Here is a 24,820-nt window from a genome sequence, read left to right on the forward strand (position 1 = left end):
CAGCTTTCTATCCTAACAGCCACCGGGGCAGGGTCCTGGGAGAAAAGCAGGACTTGGGTGAGAGGACAAAGCAGCTCTTGCTCACTCCTGTTTTTTCAATACAGCGAGGTCATCAGCTGAGATCAAAGAAAAGCAGGAAGGGGTGCTGGATGTTGAAGGAAAGAGACAAAGTCATCTCAGAGACCAGAAACGTGAATTCGCTTGCACAGTGTCTGGATTGCCAGGCAACACTGAGTGCCTGTTAGATTCTGTGAGGATGAACAGGTGTGAGAGCCGATCTGGCAGCAAGGTCATGCGGGTTCTTTCCATCTATATTCTGCTCCTTGGGTGCAGGAGGGAAGCAGGCAGACAGCTGGGTGGCATGGAGGCTGAGAGGAGGAGGCAGCTGAGGGTCTTTACAGAGGAGCGTCCTACAGCTTCCTCCCTAGGGATTGCCTCTGTAGCCTCCTTCTCCATCTCAGTGACTTGGGTCCATTCTGAGAAAGTGAAAAATGAAATGGTCCTAGAAGTCAGCAGCGAGGCCGTGATGCCCAGCGTTCACAGGATACAGCTGTGATCAGAGCAGGACCCCCTGTGACCTGGTCAAAGACAGGACAGGGAGGGGACACAACGATAAGGACCATGGGACAGCCCTCTTCTACAAACACGAGTGACCAGGGATGGCTCTGCGTGCATGCTCAGTTGCTTCAGTTGTGTCTGACTCTTTGTGATCCCATGGACTGTAGCCCACCAGGCTCCTCTGTCCATGGGATTTCCCGGGTAAGAATCCTGGAGTGGGTTGCCATGCCCTTTTCCAGGGGATCTTTACCCCTGAGCCACCGGAAAGCCCCGGGATGCTTATGGCCCTGTGTTAATCCTCCGTCCTCCTAAATGGAAACTATCTTGTCGTCCAACTGCCTGCCACTAACAGGGGACCTGCCACACTTCACCTCTGCCCTTCACCTCTACCCTTTGTGAAACCACACACCCAGGCCCACATGCTGGTTGGTACTCAACCCCTCCCAGCTCCGTCTTATCTCGACCCCCCTTCTCCCCTCATTCACACCCCCCACCCCCCACCCACAGCAGCAGCACAGTCGCCCTCTGCTTTCCCCCTGGGCCCCGGGACCTGTGCCTGGTAGGCCACAATTCACTCTACTGTACTTGGGGTCACTGGTTATAATGCTTTGCCCCCCTCCTCCCTCCACGTCCCTACCCTGCCAGCCTCCACGAGATGCCGGTGTTCCCCAGCTTCTCATCAACCCTCTCACCATCCCTTCCTCGTGTCTCTATCATCGCTTCCAATCTGGGACGGCTCCTCAGCCCTTTGCTGTCATGAGCCTTCTCTCATGAAACACATAGACTGGTATTTTGTAGAATGCCTGCCCCTCTGGGTCTGTCTGATGGCTCCTCTTGATTCCCTGCAGGCTGTGCCTTCTTGCAGGAATGGCAGGGGTGATACTGCCTCCCTCTCCAAGCATCTCAGCAGGAGGGACACAAGACAGATTTGTCCTCTCACTCGTGTGAGTTCTCACTGTTCAGTGGCTCAGTCATGTCTGACTCTTTGCGACCCTGTGGACTGCAGCACGCCAGGCCTTCTTGTCTGTCACCAACTCCCGGAACTTACTCAAACTCGTGTCCATCAAGTCAGTGATGCCATCCAACCATCTCATCCTCTGTTGTCCCCTTCTCCTCTGCCTTCAATCTTTCCCAGCATCAGGGTCTTTTCCAATGAGTCGGTTCTTCGCATCAGGTGGCCAAAGGATTGGAGCTTCCGCTTTAGCATCAGTCCTTCTAATGAATGTTCAGGACTGATTTCCTTTAGGATCGACTGGTTGGATCTCCTTGCTGTCCAAGGGACTCTCAAGAGTCCTCTCCAACACCACAGTTCAAAAGTATCAGTTCTTCGGTGCTCAGCTTTCCTCACAGTCCAACTCTCACATCCATACATGACTACTGGAAAAACCATAGCTTTGACTAGACGGACCTTTGTTGGCGAAGTAATGTCACTGCTTTCTAATATACTGTCTAGGCTGGGCATAGCTTTTCTTCCAAGGAGCAAGTATCTTTTAATTCCATGGCTGCAGTCACCATCTGCAGTGATTTTGGAGCCTGAGGAAATAAAGTCTCTCACTGTTTCCGTTGTTTCTCCACCTACCTGCCATGAAGTGATGGGCCCGGATGGGATCTCAGCAGGAGGCGCATGAGGAAGATCTGTCCTCTCACTTGTGTTGTTACCTGTGGTCCCTGGTAAAGTGACAAATGTGCAGGCTTTTCTATTTTTACCTTCATCATCAACTAGTGATACTTTAAGACTATAAATATCCTCCTTTCCAGTTATTTTAGCCTTCTTAAACAATTCTTGCCCGAAAGGATTGTCACTGTCTTCTTTGCCAGAGGTTGACTTTTGTCTAACTCCATCATTCCTTCTGTATTTATTACTTAGCCATCGACTCTAAGGAAAGGGTATCGCTTCTCCTCTATTTATTCACTTATCTATCTCAGCGGGCACTTATGGATTCTCACGTACATGGTCATCTCTGTTCCTCTCATTAACGTAGTTAAGGGAGATACGATAATTGGATGGCATCGTCAATACAGTGGATATGAGTTTGAGCAAACTCTGGGAGATAGTGAAGGACAGGGCAGCCAGGCATCCTGTAGTTCATGAGGTGGCAAAGAGTCAGACGCAGCTTAGCGACCGAACCACAACAACAGGGAGATAAGAACTGGGAGTATGTTGGTTGAATTTTAGTTCTTTGTTTTTGGGAACTATAAACCTGAAAGCATAAAAGTGACAAAGAAAGGGAAGAAACAGCATGTCATTTGGCATCATCTCAATAAAAGCTCTAGTTTAAAAAAATGTGAAAATTTTTTTTGTTATGAAAGGGAATCATTTTAAACATGTACCGATCACAATTATTACAAACATAGACTGAATGTGTTGGATATATTCTGCACCAGAGAGTGATATTTATCCTAAGCAGTCCTTTAAAATTTAAAGAGCAGTTCGTTTAACCAAAAGACTCACGAGGCAGCAAAATACCTTGTTTTCCAGGGTTTCCTGGCTCCTGTGGCCTTAGTCTCACAAAATGTAATTCCACTGGTTCCTTTGTTCCACCCTCCTCGGACTTGTTGGCGGGGGCCGGGGTGGGGGGCAGGGTATGTGTGCATATATACACTTTTTTTTCCTTTCCCTACAGAAAATAGATAGGAAATGGCCATGGCTGTGAGCATGGCTGAGTGAGTGGCTGAGTGGCCTGATGCTAGCCTGTGCTCTCTGCAGCCTAATTAAAGGAAAATGGTTGTGCTTTCTATGAAGAGAGATGCAGAATGAGAAGAGGGTGCACAGGAAGGGGAGCTGAGTGCTAAGAGCCTGCCTTTCTCCACCAAATTAAATGCTAACCTCGCCTCCTCCTCTGAGTCCTGACTTTATATAACAAATCAATGTACATAGCTGGACAACTTCCAGGGCACTAGACTTCTTGTCCAGATTCTATTAATGCAGCCCCTAAGCAACCAGCAACGTGCAGGAAGCACCGCAGATGAACTGAGAGGGCAGGTACGTGGAGCCGCAAGTCAGCCAGCTCCCTGGGCTCTCACCTCGGCCCGCTCCCCACGGCCGCCAAAGGTCTGGGCAGGCACTGTCCCAGCTTCAGTGGGAATGTAAAGGTCAGCTTAAATAGGAACAAAATTCTTAGCTATATAAAAATCATGCTGCTTCCTCGAGAAGACTGTTTGCTTTGGTGAGTCAGACACAAAAAAGCAGGTCAGAAGAAAACCTGGTCTCGTTGGGCACTGGGGGGCCAGTATCCTTATCCCCCGGGGCTTCCTCTCTGCCTCTGCACACATCCAACCAACAGCTAGGTTAACCATTTGGACTGACTGGCTCACTCTTCATAATAAACAAGGGGGAAAAAAAAAAGGAACACCATGCAAAACACTTTTGATTGAACTTCCATCAACTCAGACCAAAATAAGCAGTCGAGGTCACAGTTTATTTATCCCCACCTGACTCTCCAGGGCACGACACAACTTCACAGAGTCTCATCATAAAGTCCATTTTAACTTGATTGCAGCTAAAATGAATTGCTGCTCTAAAACTGCAGCCAGTTACTTCGCTGGTGCTCCAGTGGTTACGAAGAGTCCACCTGCCAATGCAGGGGGGTGTGGGTTCGATCCCTGGTCGGGGAAGATCCCACATACCTCGGGGGAGCTAAGCCTGTGCACCAGAGCTACTGAGCCTGTGTGCTATACAGCCTGTGCTCCCCAGCGAGGGAAGCCACCAAAATGAGAAGCCTGGCCTGTGTGCTATACAGCCTGTGCTCCCCAGTGAGGGAAGCCACCAAAATGAGAAGCCTGCACACCGCGACTAGAGGGGCCCCTGCTCATCACGAGGAGAGAAAGCCCACACGCAGCAACGAAGACTCGGCACAGCCATAAGTAAAAAAATAAACATAAAATAAAAACTCATTGTTGAAAAAAAATAAAAGTGCAGCTGAATGAATTCACGCAGACACCCTGGAGTGGAGCAAAAGCAGTCCTCAAGAAGAACTGTGGAGTTAGGCCAAAGACAGACTTTCAATCGAATGGCAAACAAAGAGTGTTTAATCATTTATTTGGTCTCTAACTCACACCAGAAAGGATCTGAAGCTGTTTACACAAATATATATGATAGGATAATTAAGAACAACAACAGCAGCAATAATAATAACAACAGTAAGAACACACTACGCAGTGTGGTCTGTGGTGGCCTAAATGAGAAGGAAATTCAAAGAAGAGGGGATATATGTATATGTATAGCGGATTCACTTTGCTGTACAGCAGAAACTGATACAACATTAAACAACTATACTCCAATGAAAATTTTTAAAAAAAGAACACAATACACATGGGGCCCTCCCCACACTGGGCCAGGCACACAGCCGGACCTCTTTCCTGCAGGGTCTCCGAGAATTCTGATAGTCATTCTTTGCAGTAAGGATGATCAGTATCCCCATTTTACACCTATGAAGACTGAGGCTGGGAGGTTAAAGCAACCCAGCTCAAGAGGACATCGGCTAACAAGTGGCAGAGTGGGGACAAAGAGAAAGGTTGCCATAAATGGGTGAGTACAGGCAGGTCAGCAATGCAAAGCTGAGTCAGGTGGAGGGATGGCACCTTCCACAGCACAGGTGTGCCAGCAGTGAACACGCACACTTGGCTTGGGCTTTCTTCCAGGACAAAGCAAGAAGGGAAATGTTTATCGGTGGTGAGAGGTGCAAGATGCCCAAGAGAAACATTTTCCGTTTTCTGAGATGAAGCCATTTTTCCTGGCCTAAGTGTCCAGGATTCATAGAGCAAACTGCCAGCAGACAGGTTTTTCAGAGACTCATGTAGGAATAGTATTTCTGGAAACAAAGACTCCGGAGGTGGGGGGTCGGGGTGTAGGGGGTCAGGGTTGGGGGCAGGCAGGCGGCACTCCATCCTCAGCACCATCCGGGTACCGACCCTCACCCAGGACCAGTGTGTCTAGGGCTCCGTGTTCTCCGGGACTCATGCTTGAGAGAGGGAACACGGCCTCCTGGCAGTGCGGCTCAGGACCGAATGTGTGTCCACTCACAGGAGACACATCACACAGGTTCTGGTACCTCCAGCAAACAGCAGCCTCTCTCCCAGCGCCTCTGCTACCAGGTATGCCTGGCGTGCCCAGCTCTCGAGGTGCCCAGCAAAGGCAGTGTCAGCTTCTGGTTCCTGGCATACCTGGGTGACCAGATGAACACCCACTTTGTGAAGCCATGAGCCAATCAGCAGGGAGAGACAAGTTGCTTACCAGCTATTCAGAAGAACAGAATTTTGTTTTTACTGCCGGGGCACTGAGAGGCATATTTCCTTAGAGGAGTAAACATCCATTACCTGGTGATGCCAGTTCCAGATTTTGACAATAACACCATAGCCGAACTATATTCAGGGGAGGCTTGGTTTTCTGTCATACAGATCTTAGGCAGGTTGACAGTTACAACTGATTATCAAATAACTGGGCTTCCCTGGTGGCTCAGATGGTAAAGAATCTGCCTGCAATGCAGAAGACATGGGTTCGATCCCTGGGTTGGGGAGATCCCCTGGAGAAGGGAATGGCAACCCACTCCAGTATTCATGCCAGGAGAATTCCATGGACAGAGGAGCCCGGTGGGCTATAGTCCACAGGGTCACAGAGTCGGACATGACTGAGGAACTAACATGTTAAATAACTAGGTCATTTTGCTTTCAAAATCCTTCATCTTATCTTTCTAAATATGCCTCGAAGCAATAAATGAACTATTGATAGCGATTCTGGCAAACTCAAGTCAGGCAGGAAATAGTCACATCAAACTTCCACTTCAGTGTTTGCGGTTTTTAGTCACAGTGTGTCATGAGCTGCATCTGCTCCTATAATATATGGCATCCGAGTAAATCCACCGCCCCAGAAACGTGTAATTTAATTTCCAAGCAAACCTACGGCTAACTGGAAATGCTTATTTGTTCCTATTCTTATTTTTTTTTAACTGTATTGAAATGTACGAATCCAGCTTCTTTTATGGGCAGAATAAAAACGAGCAGAATGCACCCTCACAATGGGAACACAAATTGTTCTCTCCTCTCCTCTGCATTTGAGCCAGCTCAGGCCAGATGGGGACGGGGAAGACACCAGGTTCTCCCATGGGCTTAGAGGTGACTGTCATATACAGAAAATTGTGTGTGTGTGTGTTTCCAGAATGTTTAATTTGGGGACAGATTTGAATCTAGCGAAAGACATGATTTCATTCTGGGAACTTCAGTTTACCACACTCTCCCAATTTTCATAGACTTAACTTTTCACTTTCATACATTGGAGAAGGAAATGGCAACCCACTCCAGTGTTCTTGCCTGGAGAATCCCAGGGTCGGGGGAGCCTCATGGGCTGCTGTCTATGGGGTCGCACAGAGTCAGACACGACTGAAGCGACTTAGCAGCAGCAGCAGCAGCAACGTTAAGACAAGGTTTTTAAGCAGATGCTATGGAGTTTATTGTGTATCATAGCGGACAACATCCTTTCTCTCTTTGCTCTTCAGAGTCCTGATTTATAGGGCGTTATTTTGTACCTAAAATAGATGACAATGATTCCCAGGCTCTCCTGCAGTCAAGGAAGCCATTTGACCAAGCTTTGGGCAGTAAGAGATAAACAGAAGTACTATGTGAGATTTCTAGGAATGCTTTCTAAAATAAAGAAGACGGACCCTCATTTTTCCTTTTTCCATCCAAGAACATGTCTATGATGACTGGAACTCAGAAGTCATTTTGCTCCATGAGGTCAACGGCCCTATGGTTGCTGCTGTGATCTGATTTCTAAGGAAACATCATGTCAGCCCTGAACACCTCACCTAGACTTTCTTTATATGAAAAAAGTACAGTTATGCCTTTTTAAAGCCAGGATTAATTTGAATATATTTATAACTGCAAACAAACTCCATCTGCCTAATGCAGGGGATACTAGGGAAACTGGGGTGATTCAGAAAGTTGCTAGAAAGACTCAGGAAATGATTTGTGCAGTTGTTTAGAGCTGAAACTGTCAGATCAAGCAGAATAATGATTAAGACGCAGTTCAGCCACTTGTTAGCTGTGTGACACTAGGTCACTTAACCTCTCCGAATCTATTTCCTCACCTGTAAAACGAGCCAGCAAGCCCCGCTTTAGAGGACTGGATTCACAGTGGCAGGAGATAATGCACAGGAACTGTTCAGCACAGTGTCTGTGAGTTTGTGTCCCCAAATGAGGTGCCTCCACCATCGAGTAAGAAAAAAACAGCATCCCTGGCAGCAGGCAAGGTGCTTTAGGCAATAGAGGCACATGTGACTAAAGAGGGAGTCATTTCAATAAGAATAAGACAAGAAGTGTAAGGTTCATGTCACACCCGTGCTTTCACAGGCATGCTTGCTTAGAACAAGACAGTGGACATTCTTTCTGTTTAAAAAAAAAAAAAGCAAATCAATCCAAGGGTCATTTTTGAAAAAATGAATAATTCAGACTATGTGAAAACTGATGGGTTTCCTAGAGGCTGAAGTTTGGCAAACACTTGCCTAAGAGGAGGGGACGTGGAAATGCAGTGACCGGAAGGATGCAGATGGCTCACTTGGCTCTCCGTCCCAACCCCGGTATCCCCCCACACACCCCCACACATCTACCACAGTGTGTGCCCTTTGGGGCAGGGGACCAGTCATTCACCTTTCCAGGTCACGCCTGGCCCCGGGGTTGTCTGTTTGCACTTCCTTCCTTCTGTGTGTGGAGTGTCCATGAGAGGGCTGAGGCAGCCCCCAGCACCCCCAACCTCCTTGTAGAAGGAGAATTATCTGTCCCCACCCTGAGTCTAAGGTGCTGTCCACACAGGAAAGGGACAGCACCTTAGAGAACATCAGGAGATGTTCCATGAGAACGTCACACTCCCGGGAAGGCCTGTGGGCCCCCTGACCCCCAGGAGAAAAGGCAACGCTTAAGCGAGTTTCTGGCTCAAATAAACTTCTGGATGTGAGTGAGTAGCAGCTGGGAACCCTCTTATCAGGTCCCAAAGCAAAAATTGACTATTATCACACTAAGATAAAATTAGAATGCTTTTCATTAAAAAAAAAAGGGGGGGGGGGGAGGGATCTTGGAGAGAGAAGTATACTTCTTCTCTGCCCGCTCCCTCCTTTTCGCAGCGGTATGTAGTTGGGCATTTCCAGGTGGGCCTTGCTCTTCTGCAGCTCTCCTTCCCTACTACTGATGAAGGGCCCCGGCCTTGGGGCTGAGTCCGCTGAGTCCGTCTTTTCCCCTTCCCAGTGGCCGGGCTGGTTACCAGGTTCCCACCCCGATGATGTGACTGTGTCGATCCATGAGGTTGAATGACCAGATGAGGTTGAGCTCTGGAGAAGTCTGATCAATTCCTTAATGATTGGACCACATCGACCAGAATGGTTAATTCAGTTCCACGGGCTGACCTTTCCTGGGCCTTCTGGGAAAAAGTGGATCATTTGCAAAAGCGATGGAGAATTTAAGTCTCCCCGCAATAAACCAGGACAACCGTTTGCCAAGTGAACAGAGACTGTCATGTGCTCTGTTTGGGCCCTGGAGAATTTGTGTAAGGTTTTTTGCACAGATGCTTGAAAATGCATTTAGTGATGTGGGAACCCCAATCTGCATAGCCAATTAGAAGCCGTGGTATAGCCCTGCTCTTACCCAGCAGGGTCTCCTGAAGACTTTGAGGCCACCAACCATGAAGGTGACTCAGTAGTCCTGTTAGTCTTCCCTTTTTGATTGTAAATTGGGAAAGAAGTTGCTATATTTTATTTCTTTGAACTTTAAAAATTATTTCTTTTATTTGGTTGCACCGAGTCTTAGCTGTGGCATGCGAGATGGTTAACTTGTGGCATATGGCATCTGGTTCCCTGACCAGTGATCAAACCTGGGCCCTCTACATTGGGAGCTTGGAGCCTTAGCCAGTGGACCATCAGGGAAGTCCCTCTATTTTTAAAAAATTCACATTGTTCTTAGAAGTATACATTTCCCCAAAGCCTAGCACTAATGCCATAGCTCTTGGGGTCATTAATGCAGACGGCACCCCGACTCCAGCCAGCCTTGGCAAGGATTCCCAGAAGCCCCTCCCCTTTCTACAGAGAAGGAAAGAAACTGAAGCACAAAGGTCATTCAGTTGGGGAGGAAAACTAGATTTACAAGTTCATAAAATAAAATTTCTTTCTAACATCCTGATATCAAACGATGATTGTTTGACTCAATGTCCTCATCCTTTGAGGTTAAATTCAAAGTTTTTCTGATTTTTAGGGCGAAGGCTGCTGCCATATTTCTAGGCTGGTTTTGAGGACCCCCCGGGGGTCTGTGCCTCTCTAAACGCCCGCTCTCACCCACCCTAAACGGGGTCACTGCAGCAAGTGCAGAAGTGCTCCGTGGAGGGGGTGAGGGGAGAAGCAGTCCCAGGTGTCCTCACCCGCTTCTTCAGTGCCCCTGAGGGCCAGCCTGTGCTGGACACCGTGGGGCACGCTGCCCACCTTGCATTAGAGGTCAAGACACACCCTGGGGCACTTTCCTGCAACGTCAGGAGTGCTCCATGCACTGAAGTGGGTGGAAACCTCAATCCCTGAGTCAGCTCCACAGAGAAGTTGTATGTGGACTTGAGCGTGGATGGCACCGGAGGAGGTGAAGACGTGGATATGGGTCCTCGGGGCTGCCCACAGGCAGGAGGGCCGAGGTGGGAGATGTCTTGAGGGAGTCTGAGACCCTCTCCGCAGGGAGAAGACAGCAGAGCAGTGGGCAGTGTGAGCTCAGCTTTGAAGCTGGGAGAAGTCTGAACTGGACGCGGCCCCCCAGGAGGTGCCCTGACTCTGCTACCTCCGGTCAGCACCCCCCCAGCCCACAGCTGGAGCCCCCACCTTGGGTGAAGGGAGGATGCCTAGGAGCCCCACAGCCCGCAGTTGGTTGGGAAAGGCAGTGGGTTGTGGCTTTTCCAGAACTCTAGTTCCCCTGTGACTCTGACGGGTGCCGCCTGCCACGACAGTTAAGACAACATGCCCACACGCTCCGTGGTGATGCGCAGCTCCCTGGCGTGGGTGCTAGCACTTTGTCACCTCCTTGTAAGTGGCACCACTGAAGCTGCAGTCAAACTGAGAAGGAGCTGTCAATGACAGCTGGTTGGTTTAGTTTTAAACTAGACGAACCCTGGGAACACGGGCAGCCAACAGCTGGTTGCAGAGATTATCACCTTCTGGACAAGATCCTCAAGTGCTTGACCCCAAGAGGCAGTGGTACGAAACTGAAAGGACAGCAACTTCGGTCTCCTGAGTCTGCAAACTGCTGGGCAGGTTGTCAGGAGCATAGCGGTTGTTGAATTGCCAGGTCCCACTGCTGCTGGAGGCCATCTGAGGGGCCGTGAGCTCCAAAGCAGCAGCAGGAAACCTGCAGGAATCTCAGCTTCCTCTTCCACCCCGAGTCTCCATGCAGACCAGCTTGATCCCTTTCAGAGGGTTAAGGCTCCCTAGGCCTCTGTGCTCAGCCTCACGGATGAAGTGACGGAGACCTGGGCATTAGATGACGGGCCTCCAGGTGAGGTGGAAGGCTGCATTCATTCTAAGAGAAGTGGGTTTCCCAAGAGTCCACTCTTGGAAGCAAATGACAAAGGGTCCAAGAGGTAACACAGAGGCTGGGGGGATGAGGGTGCCGAGTGGGGATGCACCCAAGTGGCACCTGGGCAGTTGAAGTAGAGCTGTGCTGACACCAGGAAGGTAGCTTCTCCAGTACTCTTGCCTGGAAAATCCCATGGACGGAGGAGGGAGGAGCCTGGAAGGCTGCAGTCCATGGGGTCGCTGAGGGTCGGACACGACTGAGCGACTTCACTTTCACTTTTCACTTTCATGCATTGGAGAAGGAAATGGCAACCCACTCCAGTGTTCTTGCCTGGAGAATCCCAGGGATGGGGGAGCCTGATGGGCTGCCGTTTATGGGGTCGCACAGAGTCGGACACGACTGAAGCGACTTAGCAGCAGCAGCAGCAGCAGACACCAGGAAGGTAGCTTCTTCTGTGCAGCAGAAGGCTGTGGCTGCAAACCCCGAAACCAAGTGGCTAGGAACTCTGATGCTACCATGGAAATGCATACGGGGCGAGGAGGTGACATCTCAGCTATGCGGGAAAGGTGGCAACAAACTTAAAAGCACCCATTCGATTCTAACCCAGGCATTTTAGGGGCTTCCCTGATGGCTCAGTGGCAAAGAACCCACCTGCCAATGCAGGAGATATAAGAGACCTGGGTTCAATCCCTGGGTCAGGAAGATCCCCTGGAGGTGAGCATGGCGACCCACTCCAGTATTCTTGCCTGGAGAACCTCATGGACAGAGGAGCCTGATGGGTTACAGTCCATGGGGGTCACAGAGTCAGACACAACTGAAATGACTTAGCACACACGCATAGTAGTTTTGAGATTTGTGAGTTTACGATTCCCTGAAGCTTTTCTAGAAGCTGCTGAGACCTAAGAGGGAGGGACCATCCTGGCAAAGCTGTGCTTAAGTGTACGCACTTGGGCATCACTGATGCTTTGGTCCATGAAGCAACCATCTGAGATGTGTCAAAGCATCACCCGGCTGAGCTGATAGCTACCCAGGTGGCCGGCTCTACATCAGTGCCTTTGCTCCAGGAATCAGACAGGTGTTGGATGTCAGCCTGAGTTTGTGGGGGCCCAGAACTCCAGGCAGAACCTCCATTGATTCCATTCATTCAGGATTCAGAGGCCTTGAGTCAGTCACAGCACTGAGCAGGTTTGCATGAGCGCCCTCTGGAACCCCTGGCCCTCCCTCTGCACCCCAGGACTCAGGCTGACCGCCCTTTGAGCCTGGGCTCACCCACAGCTCTCCCCCTGTCCCTGTGAGGCTTGCTCCTTTGCACGACTGCCCATCTTGGGACACTTTGCAGAGTTTTGCCACCTACTTATTGAGTAGAACTTTATATTAATGAAAGACTCATCAGGACTAGGCAGTGTGGAGTGTATACCACGCTGTGTGCAATTTGCACTTGCGTGCCAAGTTGCTTCAGTCGTGTCGGAATCTATGCGACCAGCTTGCCAGGCTCTTCTGTCCGTGGGATTCTCAGCAAGAGTACTGCAGTGGGTTGCTGTGCTGTCCTCCAGGTGATCTTCCTGACTCAGGGATCAAACCTGTGTCTCTTACGTCTAACCTGCATTGGCAGGTGGGTTCTTAACCACTAGGGCTGCATTCATTGTTCCTTCCTTAGTTCCGTGAACATCTGTGAGACGCCTGTTGCACACGGGTGCTGAGCTAGGTGGCCGTGGATCAATTACATAGCACAGCTGAGTGGACCCCTGCCTCCAGGAGCATCCTTCCTGCCCATCACCTTCCTGAGCTCAGCTCCTGCCCCCATCCCACTCTGCTTATCTCCACCCACCTCCTTAAGGGCTGGGCACACGCCTGCCTCCTGGTCTTTGCACCTGCTGTTCCTGGAAGCTTCTTTCCCCTGAGTCCCAGGTGGCTCACTCCCTGTCCCTCGGGCTTGCTGGCTAAATCACTGTCTTAGGAGCGAGCCTTGCTCTGATGTCTCCCACCCTCACTTGATTTATGTATCCTCCTAAGCAGTTTTCCCTTGCATGTTGAACATGGACCTATTTATCGGTTGGATATAAGCTCCTCAGTAGCAGGGATGTTTGTCTGTGTTGGTCCCTGCTGTTTCCCGAGTACCCAGAACAGTGCTGGGCACAGAATGGGCATGGAGTCAATATTAGTGGAATTCATAGTTGGATGAATATATGACCTGAACCACAAAGTAGGTGGGTTAGCATGAAATTAGGTCGTATTCTGGACAAGCAAACAGGTGATAGGTCCCAAGCAGTGTAGCTGAGAGCCAGGCTGGTCCTACACGGGCTTGACACTGCCCTGGTCCTTTAGTGCCGTGGTGTCCCTGGGCTCATTATGTCCTTCCCAAGAATTAATGTCAAGTTGCAGATAACAGGGACTTCCCTGGTGGTTCCATGGTTTAAAATCCGCCTTGCAATGTAGGGGGTGCGGGTGCAACCCATGGTTGGGGAACGAAGATTCCACATGCTGCAGGGCAAACTCACCTACAGAGTGAGGGTCCACGCGCTGCAATGAAGGATCCCACATGACGCAACACAGCTCTCCCACGCAGCAGCCAAGTCCCGATGCAGCCAAATAAACATTTTTTTTTTTAAATATCAGAAAAAAACAGAAAGTGCTCATCTGCATGTAGGCACCAGTTTCTCTTCCCCTGGGCACACACCTGATGTCCACTAACTCTCCCAGGAATGCCAGTGGAGCCCAGGTCACCCCAGTGGGCCTGCCTGACCCTGAAGACGTTTCCTATTCTGAGACACTGAGCATGAAGAGTAAGTAAGAGTTCAAATACCAGTAGAGGTTCTTGGTTCTTCCAAAGAATGCGGCAAACCTGCGACAATCCCCTGTGAATAAAGGATGGCCATGCTGACCCCCTCGCAAGAAAGCATTTGTTCAGATAGTTTTTCAGGGCCAAGTTAGCAAAGAGGGCCGCCAGCGGAACCACTCTCAGAAGAGAGATTCAATTAGGCGTCTGTGCAGTTGCATGAAGGCCGTGTGGCAACACCGAGGTGGCCTGTTTTTCTGGTCATTATTAATCCAGAAACCGTAATGATGAACAACATTTGTGTTATTGTCTCCCCAAATTTAATTTGTTTATGCAGCAGTTCAGTTAATCCTGCAATCTGTTTTTCTCAAACGGGGGCAGATAATAGAGACACCGTTCTTTACAAGTCTTCAGGCTTTTAAATTCTGATAAAATCAGGATTCTTCACTGGGTCTTGCCCTGGCTCCAAACTAAACCACTTAAAATGTAATTATGGAAGCCGGCCTTACATCAGGGACATCCATTTACAAAATTGATTGGCCATGCTGTTCCGCGAGGCATTTCGTGAGCAAATGATTACAAAAGAGCCAGAACTGTAATTTATAAAGGCAAAAAAAAAAAAAAAAAGCAGGTAAATACTTTATTAGTGGTAATGAGAGGGTTTCCAACTAACTGAACCTTTTTCTTCCCTCGTCAGCTACTTCACAGAGCCGTGGTGCATGGCCCTCTTTCACGATCGTTTTATTGATCTCCGGAAAGCGTTACACCAAATCTTATCCTCCAAGGAGGTAAGCGTGATTAATGGATATGTGAGTTATTCCTTGCAAATTAGGAGTTACAAGCTGTTGATCATTTAGACTTTTCCCTACATTCTCACGTTATGGTTTCACTTTGAAAACCAACTGTCCTTCACTTAAACAAACTGTGGAGTCGGTAAACATAGATGGTGATATATTTCAGGGCAAGTGGGTTATTCAAATCTCTGACGCGAGGCAGGTTTCTTTTCCTCTTTTACAAGTACCTGTACTTTCATTCCCAGCTGACAGTGAGGGCTGAAAGCAGGTGGTGGGCTGTGCCGCCTGGTCCCCGAGCATGAAGTCTGCGTTCGTATGGTTTCTGTCCACATCTGCCAGCTGACTGTTAACCATTTGTGTGCACATGTTGTTCTGAAGGTGTCAAGGGAAGTCAACAGGTGTCCAGATGCACTCCTCTTATGTTTTATTTACTTACTTAGTTTTTCGCAAATGTTGGTGTCTTTTTTTTTTAAATTCACTTTGGCCGTGTTGTGTGGCATATGGGATCTTAGTTCCCCCACCAGGGATCGAACCCATGCACTCTGCAGTGGAAGCAGAGAATCTTAACCACTAGAGAGTCAGGGAAGCCCCTAAACACGCTCCTTTTAAAACTGAAACTTCTTTCTCCAAGCAATTCGTGATTAGCTGCAAGTGAGGCTGCGTACTGCACAGACTCTGTACTTGGCAAGAAATTTGACTCTGCCATGTAAATAGTAAAATATTTATGAAACTTGATTTTTTTTTCAACACCTGTAGTCCTTACCAGAGTTGTGGGGAATTTACATGTGCGGTCAAGTACCCATTCTAGATGCTTCATTGGTTTACTCAGACAAGGGCTGGGGCTTGGCTGAGTGGTCTGACTGTCTAAAGAGCAGGTCCTGTGTCTCTGTGTCACCTCTTCTTGGGTCCCCAGGGTGTAGGCTGCCAACACAGGAGACGGTAGTTCTATCCCTGGGTCAGGAAGACTCCCTGGAGAAGGAAATGGCAACCCACTCCACTATTCTTGCCTGGAAAATCCCATGGACAGAGGAGCCTGGCAGGCTACAGTCCATAGGGTCGCAAAAGAGTCGGACATGACTTAGCGACTAAACAACAAAAACCAAAATGAGAAAAGAATCTGAAAAAGAATATCTATATATCAAACTGATTCACTTTGCTGTACACCTGAAACTAACACAGCATTATAAACCAACTATACTCCAATATAAAGTAAAAAATTTAAACACCAAAGTGCCAAGTTTAAAAGTTTAAAAAGATTGTTAAGACAGGACTACTATGCAAAGTGACCTACAGAGTGTGTACAAGCCTATAAAAATCCCCATTTCTTTTTTTAGAAATGGAAAGGCCAGTCCTAAAGTTCATATGGAAATGCAAAAGACTCAAAATTAAATTTGAGAAACTTTAAAAAAGTTGATGGACACACACTTTGCAATTTCAAAACTTAATACAAATCAGTGGTAACCAAGGTAGTATGGTACTTATATAAGAACAGACATAGAGATCAATGGAGTAAAATTAAGGGCCAAAGTAAACCCAATGTTAACATCATTAATCAGGGAAATGCAAAAACCAGGGTCACGATGAGATATCACTTCACATCTACTAGGATGGCTACAATTAAAAAAAAAAAAGAGGAAATGAGTGTTGGCAAGGATGTGGCAAAATTGAAACTCTCACACATTGCTAGTGGGAATGTAAAAATACTATGCAATTGCTATGAAGAAATGGTTTGATGGCTCCTAAAAACTTATAAACAGAATGACTGTATGTCCTAGCCACTGCACTCCTAGGTATATACCCCCAAAGAACTGAAAATCAGTATTCAAACAAATGCTTGTATATGAAGGTTCATGGCATCACTATTCAGAATTACAAAACAGAAGGAAGAACCCAAATGTCCATCACGGGACCTGTGGATAAACACACGTGGTCTCTGCGTATGATGGAACGTACTCTGCCATAAAAGAAATGAAATGCTGATACATTCTAACAAGTGGATAAACCTCAAAACACTGAGTTAACTGAAAGGAGCCAGGCACACGAGATCATGTGTTCCCTGGGGGGCACTGTGAGGTGAGCTGCTCACAGATGAACATGTTGGGGGGGTAGCTAGTCACCCTGAGAAAGGGCACACAGGAGAGGCAAATGCACAAAAAATGAGTTTACAGTTTGTGACTTTACACCATTACCCCAATGTTGGGCTTCCCTGGTAGCTCAGTTGGTAAAGAATCCACCTGCAATTCAGGAGACCCTGGTTCGATTCCTGGGTTGGGAAGATGCCCTGGAGAAGGGAAAGGCTACCCACTCCAGTATTCTGGCCTGGAGAATTCCATGGACTGTATAGTCCATGGGGTCTCAAAGAGTCGGACACAACTGAGCAACTTTACTTGACTTCACTTTTTCACCCCAAAGTTAGAACAGCATCCTACAGCATGAGCCCCAAGTCTCCTCTAATTTTTGTGTATTCGTTATATTTGATATCTGGAAAATTAAGGAAAAAAGAGCCAACCTCAGCTCTATGTGCTCGGGCACTCAAATGTCTCAGCGCCTCTAATATTTACTTCTGGGTATCACTTGCCATTCTTTCTCTCTCCCATCTTTGTTGATCTGATTTGGGGTCCTGGCCTCGCACAGACGGTTCTTCCAAGTGATGTGTGTATAATCCCCACACCTGGGAGTGTCTCACTTATATAACTAAGTGATAAGTACTGCATGTCTCCATATAGTTTGAATCTATTTTTCTACCTATAAGTTCTTACTATTGATAAATTAATGATCCAATAGAACTCTGCAAGTTATCCACTTTTTTTGCTGTTAAAAATAAAAAAGAATTGTTAGAAGGTCAAATAAACACATCATCAAAGCCCATCTTCCTTTAGGGTAATTTGCAATTCCTGGAGTATTCAGAAAGCACACAGCTCAAATCTCAGCGAAGTGCTTTTTCTTTTGGCTTTACTGCCCCTACAGTATGTGGGATCTTAGACCCCCACTAGGGAAACCCATGCCCCCTGCATTGGAAGCCCTGAGTCTTAACCACTGAATTGCCAGAGAAGTCCCTTTTAAAGTTATTTTTATTTTATGAATGAAGTGCTTTATTCAACAATCCTCCTATAGACGGGCAGATAGGTGATGAAGCAAGTATGGTAACCACAGAAACCAGATAGTGTGTATCTGAGTGCCAAGTTCATCACTCTGTCAACTTGCCTCTACGTCTGAATCCTTTTATAATAAAATGTTGGGGAAATCTCTACTATGTTATAAATATGCACAGTGTGTGATTCTCAACTGCAAATAACTTTATTCTCTCTGAGCCCCACACCTTTAAAGATAGCAATAAAATTTGCCTTTACTAAGAATTTAGTATAGGTTTAAAAAAATCCCATTGTTTGGGAACTATAAAGTAAACCATCTAGGAGTTTTCAACTAAAAATGTTTAATCACCACCTTTCTTATTTTTAAAACAAGCCTGATCTACAGATTATTTTTATCTGAAATTAACAGCTTAAAATTACTATGCTTGCTGAACTCTAAGACATTATGGTATGAGAACTAAGCCAGTCACAAAAAGAGAACTAGTGTTTGATTCCATTTACATGAAATGTCTAAAGTCAAATCATAGAGAAAGCAGAAGGGTGGGGACCTCCTTGGTGGTCCAGTGGCTAAGACTCTGTGTTCACAATATAGGGGGCTTGGGTTTGATCCCTGGTCAGGGATCTAGATCCCACATGCTGCAGCTAAGAGTTTGCATGCCTCAACGAAAGACCCTGGGATGGGCAGTAAATGGTTAGGAGTGACAACTTGGGAGAATGAGAAGGGAATGGCAACCCACTCTGGTAAGGGAGAGCTAACTTAATTATTCTAGGGCTTCCCAGGTGGCGCTAGTGGTTAAAAAAAAAAAAAAAAAAGCCAATGCAGGAGCTATAAGAGACGCGGGTTCAATCCCTAGCTGGGGAATATCCTCTGGAGGAGGGCATGGCAACCCACTCCAGTATTCTTGCCTGGAAAATCCCATGGACAGAGGAGCCTGGAGGGCTTCAGTCCATGGGGTCACACAGAGTCCGACACGACTGAAGCCACTTCACTCGCACATACCACACCGAGATGGACAGTGCTGATGGCTGCATGACCACATGAAGGTCCTTTTTACCTCTGAGTCAGACACTTAAAAATAAAGTGGTAAATTTTATGCTGTGTGTTTTGCCACAGTTTAATTATTTTTTTTAACCTAAAAAAAAAAAACAATATTGTGGCACTCAGCCCAAGTAATATCAGTATCTGCCACCTCACTGTATTTTCCAGGATGAAAACCTTCCTTCTATGGAAGAGTTAGCCCGTCAGATCGAAGATGAGGAAATCAACCTCCCAGAGAAGCCCAGGAATTACCTCAAAAGAGTTTTCCAGGAAACCATCTACAGGCCTCTGGTGGAGAAGAGCATCCTTGACTACCTGCACTACAATCATTACCACCTGCCCATGTACGCGTGGCCGGGCATCATTTAGCAGCGGCCACCGCCTCCACGTGATCGTTTCCACGAGTGTCGTTTCGGGAAGTGCTCCATAGAAGCGGGAAACCTGGCTGGACGGCCGGGCACCGTCCTTTTCTGCGGCCACCAGATGCCTGTAGTTTCCTATCGTCCCAGTAGGTGGCGCACGGCGGTGCGACTCGATTCTGGGGCACGGAGAAGCTTTACCCACACCAGGCGTGTTCCTGGCCAGAATAACCCAGTTTAGCAATAAAATGAGACCGTTAGTATGCAAAACTTGTTTATTTATTTATTTATTTATTTTTAAAAACCTTGGGCATGTTTCTGTTTGATTTCCTGAAAAGCCCTGCCGCCAATGCTGTTAGTCCTTTACATGTTTACCTGGTCAGGTGGGTGATAAAAGAAAATCCTATACCCAGGATGGAAAATTAGGAATACAGACGCAGAGAAATTATCTCTATAATCCAACATCAGAACTGGTTGCATAGACAAGTTTACAGGGAGTTTTGAAACGAGGGGCCTGCTCTCATGACCAGTATATTACATTTCTACTTCCCGTTGCAGATTAGGCGCATAAATGCACCCAAAAAACTGGCAGATCAACCCAGGTTCTCGCACACGTTTTAGATTAAAAAACAGTAGTGGGAAGTTAATCTGGGTCACTCCCTTTGACTCTCAGTGCTGTTGCTTGGCACTGGGGCCCTCTGGTACCCGTTACCTGTAATGTGGGTCAGTAGCCCACTTTCTCGTAAATAAAGCACATTAAATGCCTTCCAGAAAACACATGGATTCAGGAACAACAGGTAAGACATTTTGTTTATTTGGATATCTTTTAAGCAGATAGTATGACATCATTTGTGTCTGAATTTTTGGCCAGCAGAGGTTAAAACTGGCTTTCAGTTTTCATTCTTTTTTTTTTTTTTGTATTTATGTTAACATTTAGCAAAAGTTGGAGCAATTGTAATGACTACACAGCTACTTGGAGGGCACAGCTACTTGGAGGGTAAGTCATTACAGAATTATCCCCCATTAATAAACTGCTGCTAAGTCGCTTCAGTTGTGTCCGACTCTGTGCAACCCCATAGACGGCAGCCCACCAGGCTCCCCTGTCCCTGGGATTTTCCAGGCAAGAACACTGGAGTGGGTTGCCACCCCATCGTGGACTGCAGCCTACCAAGCTCCTCCATCCATGGGAGTTTCCAGACAAGAGTACTGGAGTGGGGTGCCAATGCCTTTTCCGATTAATAAACTAGTACCTCTCAAAAAATAAAATGGTTCTGGAACACCAGACTCTGATTTTTCTAAAGCAGGCAAAAGCAAGCAACAAACTCCATTAATTCCTGCACAAATATGTTTTACACAAGGGCAGGGGTCGTTCAGGGGAGGGGTCCCAGTGCCCACCATATGGTGTAAACTGTGCTATTCATATGGGGAACAGTTAATACTAGTCCCCTCTTCAAACTACAAGCCCAACACACATGGAACCATGTTTCAGGGCCTGTGAATGAGTTAGCTCAAGAAACTCTTTCTTTCCCCCCTTTCCCCTTCCTCTGAGAGGCCCTGGATCAAAGTCATCAGCAAACTGGAGTGAGTTTCTGTGACAGGCCCTGGGACCTTGGGTGGAGATGAACAGAACAACAGAGGATAACTGGTGATGATTTCTGTGACCAAGTACTACCATTAAAAAGCTTCTAATCACACAAAAGTGACCCTATATGACAGTGGCAACCTTAATGTCAAACCATGCATAATTTGATGGTTAAGTTTTTCTCTGCTGCCTTTTCAAATCTTGGGCCCCTATAAATATCATGGCAGGTCTGAAAATGAATATAATTTAGTCTACAAAGTGTATGGGATGACGTTACTAATCACTGTCCTATATTCAGAAAGTAATTTCCTGAATCAAGGTAGGAATTTTAGCATATGTGTGCAGACAAGCATTTTACGACTAAGGAACAGCTTGTTTAAGAATAGGAGATGAACCCAAGACTTGTTGATCATAACTTGAAACTGGCTGTTTTAAGGATTTCAAGAGAATAAAGATATTTATCCTTAAATGACGATAAATCCTAGCAAAGGAAAGGAAAGGGTTCCAGACACACCAAGTATTTGGACTTCTCTAAATCTTTAGAATTCTCTAAATCTAAATCTAACCGTGGCAGAGCTTCCATAGAGATTGAATCCGAGAAGTCCCCATACAGTTCAGCTTGTGCTGCTTAGCAGGGAGTCTTGAGCTCTAAGCCTACCCAATCTCCTAATTCTAGTTTTAGACAAAGAATATGGACAAGAAAGCAACAAAGTTACATTTCCTACGTTGTATTCTCCCCATATCGCAAGGAACAACCATGCCTCACAATGCCTTTAATAATTTCCTGACACGTGTCAGTTTCTACTAGGTCGCGGCCACCTCCTTCCCCAAAGTGGCTCCTGAGATGCTACCCAAATATCCCAAGGAGAAAGAAAAATAGAAGATGATGTGGGAGAGGAAAGGGAACCTTGTACGGAGGAGAAAATGTGAAGCCAGGCAATCAGTATTTACCCTCAGAAGAAGGGTGTGTGTGTGTGTGTGTGTCTCTGTGTGTGTGTGTGTGTCTGTGTGTGTGTCTGTGTGTGTGTCTGTGTGTGTGTGTCTGTGTGTGTGTGTGTGTGTGCGCGCACGCACACGCGCGCCAGCACGGGTGCACCGGCTGAATGTTAGCCAAGGAGCGGGGCGAGGGCCTCGAAAGTCGCCCTGTGCGAGGAGCTGTTGATTGTTTTCTGGTTGAGAGAAGAGGTGATGATAAGGCTGGGATACAGTGCGCGCCGGCCGGGCAGAGCGGCAGCTGTATGCTAATACTCACAGAAACCAGCCTCCGCGTCCCCCATTAAAGCAGGCGGCCAGGAGGCCACACATCACTGAACAAATAGGCTCTCTCTAGACAAATAAAATAACACACGTTGGCCTGTGGGGAGGGGTGGGGGGTGGAGAGCCAGAGGGGGTGAGGAGCGGGAGGAGAGGAAGGAAGGGGGAGAGAGGGGGGCGCAGAAGAGAGGGGTGGACGGAGAGAGAGGGGAGGGGAGACCGGGAGGGAGAGCAGGAAGAGGAAAGAGAGGGACTGTCCGAGGGGGAGAGGGTCAGAGGTGGGCGAGACTCCACGGAGCAGAGAGACGGGTGGCGTGGGGTGGCGTGGGGTGGCGTGGGGAGGGGGTGAAAGATGCGAGGAGAGGAGAGGTGGGACGGGCTGGGACGGGGTGGGCAGAGAAGGGCTGGGGAGAAAGAGAAGGGGCTGCAGGGGAGGAGGGGAGGAGGCCCAAGGAGAGCAGAGGAGGAAAGTGGACCCCCAACCCAAGAGCCAAGCAGGGACAGGGGCCCCGAGGCCCAGACGGGCGGCGCGCCCCTCCAGCCCCCAGGCGCCTGGCTGTCCCTCCGCCCCCACTCCTGGGAGGGCGAGGACAGGGAACTGTCGGAGTCCCCGGGCCTTTCTGGTCGGTTTTGCTGGAACTTTGTCGCCGCCTTATCCGAGTCAGGGAGCCGGGTTGCCCCTCATCGGGGAGGGTGTGGGGAGCAGCCCCTGCGCGCCCCGCACTCGCTGCCCTCCCAGCTCTCCCCGGGCCTCGTCCTCTCCGTCTGACTTTCCCACACTTCTGGGCGTCGTTGCGCCCGCCTTGGGTACCATCACCCTTCCAAGTCGCCCAGGCGGGGCCCTTCCGGCCCGCCGTCCCCCTCCCTCCCCCTCCCTCCCCCTCCCTCCCCCTCCCTCCCCCTCCCTCCCCCTCCCTCCCCCTCCCTCCCCCTCCCTCCCGGCCGCGACAGTCCCACCCGAGGCGAAAACAAACAGCCCCCGAGGGCACTTCAAGGGAGCGTGCGGTGGCCCGACGGCACACTCGACAGGATGAAAGGGGCGGCCGACCACCACCCCGTGGGCCCCGGGCGAATAATGGGCGCGCGGCAGATTGCCGGGGGCACTTGAAACTCGAGGGGAGGGAACTGCCGGAGCGCGGTCCCTCCCCGAGCCCGGCGGACGGCGCAGCCTCGCGGCTCGCCCTCGTTCGCCCTCTTTCATGCGCTCTCCTTTTGTGTGGAATTATTTAAACGGGAGATCCTTGGCAGCTTTATGCTAATGTGCCGAACAAAGGCGACGGCCAGCGGGCGGGGGGCCCCCGGAAGGTGCCCGGGGGCCGGAGCGGGCTGGGCTGGGCGGCGGCGGGCTGCGCGTGGCTCTCGCGTGCCCCAGGGGCCCAACACGCCTGCCCCTCATTCCTGCAAATACAAAGAGTCTCCCGCTCGGGCCGGTGAGCGCGGCGAATGGGGGTGCGCGGGTCCCTCCGGGACTTGACGGCTAGCTCAGCAGCGGGAACGCGCGATCCAGGTCGGGCCGAGGCTCGCGGACCTGGAGGACCTCTGCGAATCCGGCAGAGGTGTCCGCAGCCGACCCGGGATGGCGCTGGGGGGCGCCGATCGCTTCCCTCTCGCGCCTCCGGGGCCTCCCCAAACACACCCCGGAGACAGACTTCCTTTCTGGCCTCTTAGGGGCTGCACGAACCCAGGAACATCCCAAGGGGCAATTCCTGGGCCGAAATTCCCCGCTTTAGCGCTTGGCTCCAAGCTTTGGGCTTCTAGCAACTCCCGGGGGCTAACTCCTGGTCACAGTGAACCCCAGTGCCTTCCCCGACGGCAACCTAGGGCTCCAGGACTGGAGAGTCGGAGCAGCCGTGGCCTCCAGCTCTGCAGCGGTCAGAGGAAGTACTCACCGCATCAAGGAGAGAGGCGAAGAGGCCTCCCGGTTTTTCCTCAGCACTGGCCAGGACCACACAGGAAGGGAGTCGCTTGGGGCTTAGGAAGGACAGTACCCTGCCTGGGATCCCTCTTCTTGCCTTCCCCCGTGGAACTCCCCTGGAAGGGGCAGGCCAGCGCTCAGTGGGTCCCCAACCCAGCTCCACGCGGCCCCTATCCGGAATCGCAGTGCGCAGAGGCCCACCGCCTCAGCGCAGCGTGGTGGCGCTTTCCTCTTTCAAAAGGAAGGCAAATATCTCGACTCGCTGGCCACCTGCCCGCGGGCGCGCAGATTCCGAGAAACAAAATCACGCAGAAGAAGACAGAAACCCAAGACCGGGTGCGAGGTGCATGTGCTTGGACGGTGCTCGTATGTGCCTTGAGCGAAACCTAGTTCTTTCCCAGCCCTGGGTTGTGAAATCAGTTTCTAATACTCGGACCTTTCAAGTTTACATTTGTTTTGACTGTACCTGTCTGAAAGCAGATTTCATTTTCTCTGGCAAGACTAGAAACCACAAATAAAGAAAAAGAAACGGATCCATTGAATCTCAGTATTTCAATAGTGTTCAATAGATCCTCTTAGCTTAATTCAGAGCCCTGTTGAATTCGCTGCATTCAGACAGGGGTTTTGTTTTGTTTTTGCACACACGCACACCCCCGCCCTCTTCACAATTATGGGTGTTGTTATTTTTTAAAGGATTCTCAAGGTGACTAACTCTCCCTGTTATCTGTTGAATGAAAAGAGTGTTACACATGCAAGACCAAATACCCGGCCATCAGTAGGGGATGCCGGCGGGCAGGGCCCCCGCCCTATTATTGGACAATCCAGATGGGATTCGTGATTAGAAAATAAAATTGGCCAGAGCTGTCCCGGAATCCCTTTCCCATTTCTAATTTCATCAGCAGTATTAATCAGCACTCAAAAGAG

General features: G+C 49.0%; 1 protein-coding gene across 1 annotated transcript in view; it reads left to right on the forward strand.

Moving 5' to 3' along the window:
• CFAP61 (cilia and flagella associated protein 61) overlaps positions 1–19,415 on the forward strand; it is a 249,520-nt gene extending 230,105 nt beyond the window's left edge. Inside the window, exons 26-27 of the mRNA XM_069547844.1 lie at positions 14,559–14,649; positions 18,955–19,415. Coding sequence (XP_069403945.1) covers positions 14,559–14,649; positions 18,955–19,155 — 292 coding nt within the window. The 3' untranslated portion in view covers positions 19,156–19,415. The remainder of the gene's footprint in view (positions 1–14,558; positions 14,650–18,954) is intronic.
• Positions 19,416–24,820: the final 5,405 nt, after the last annotated feature.

The sequence above is a fragment of the Ovis canadensis genome, chromosome 13, assembly GCF_042477335.2.
Source record: "Ovis canadensis isolate MfBH-ARS-UI-01 breed Bighorn chromosome 13, ARS-UI_OviCan_v2, whole genome shotgun sequence".
In the NCBI taxonomy this organism is placed as follows: Eukaryota; Metazoa; Chordata; class Mammalia; order Artiodactyla; family Bovidae; genus Ovis; species Ovis canadensis.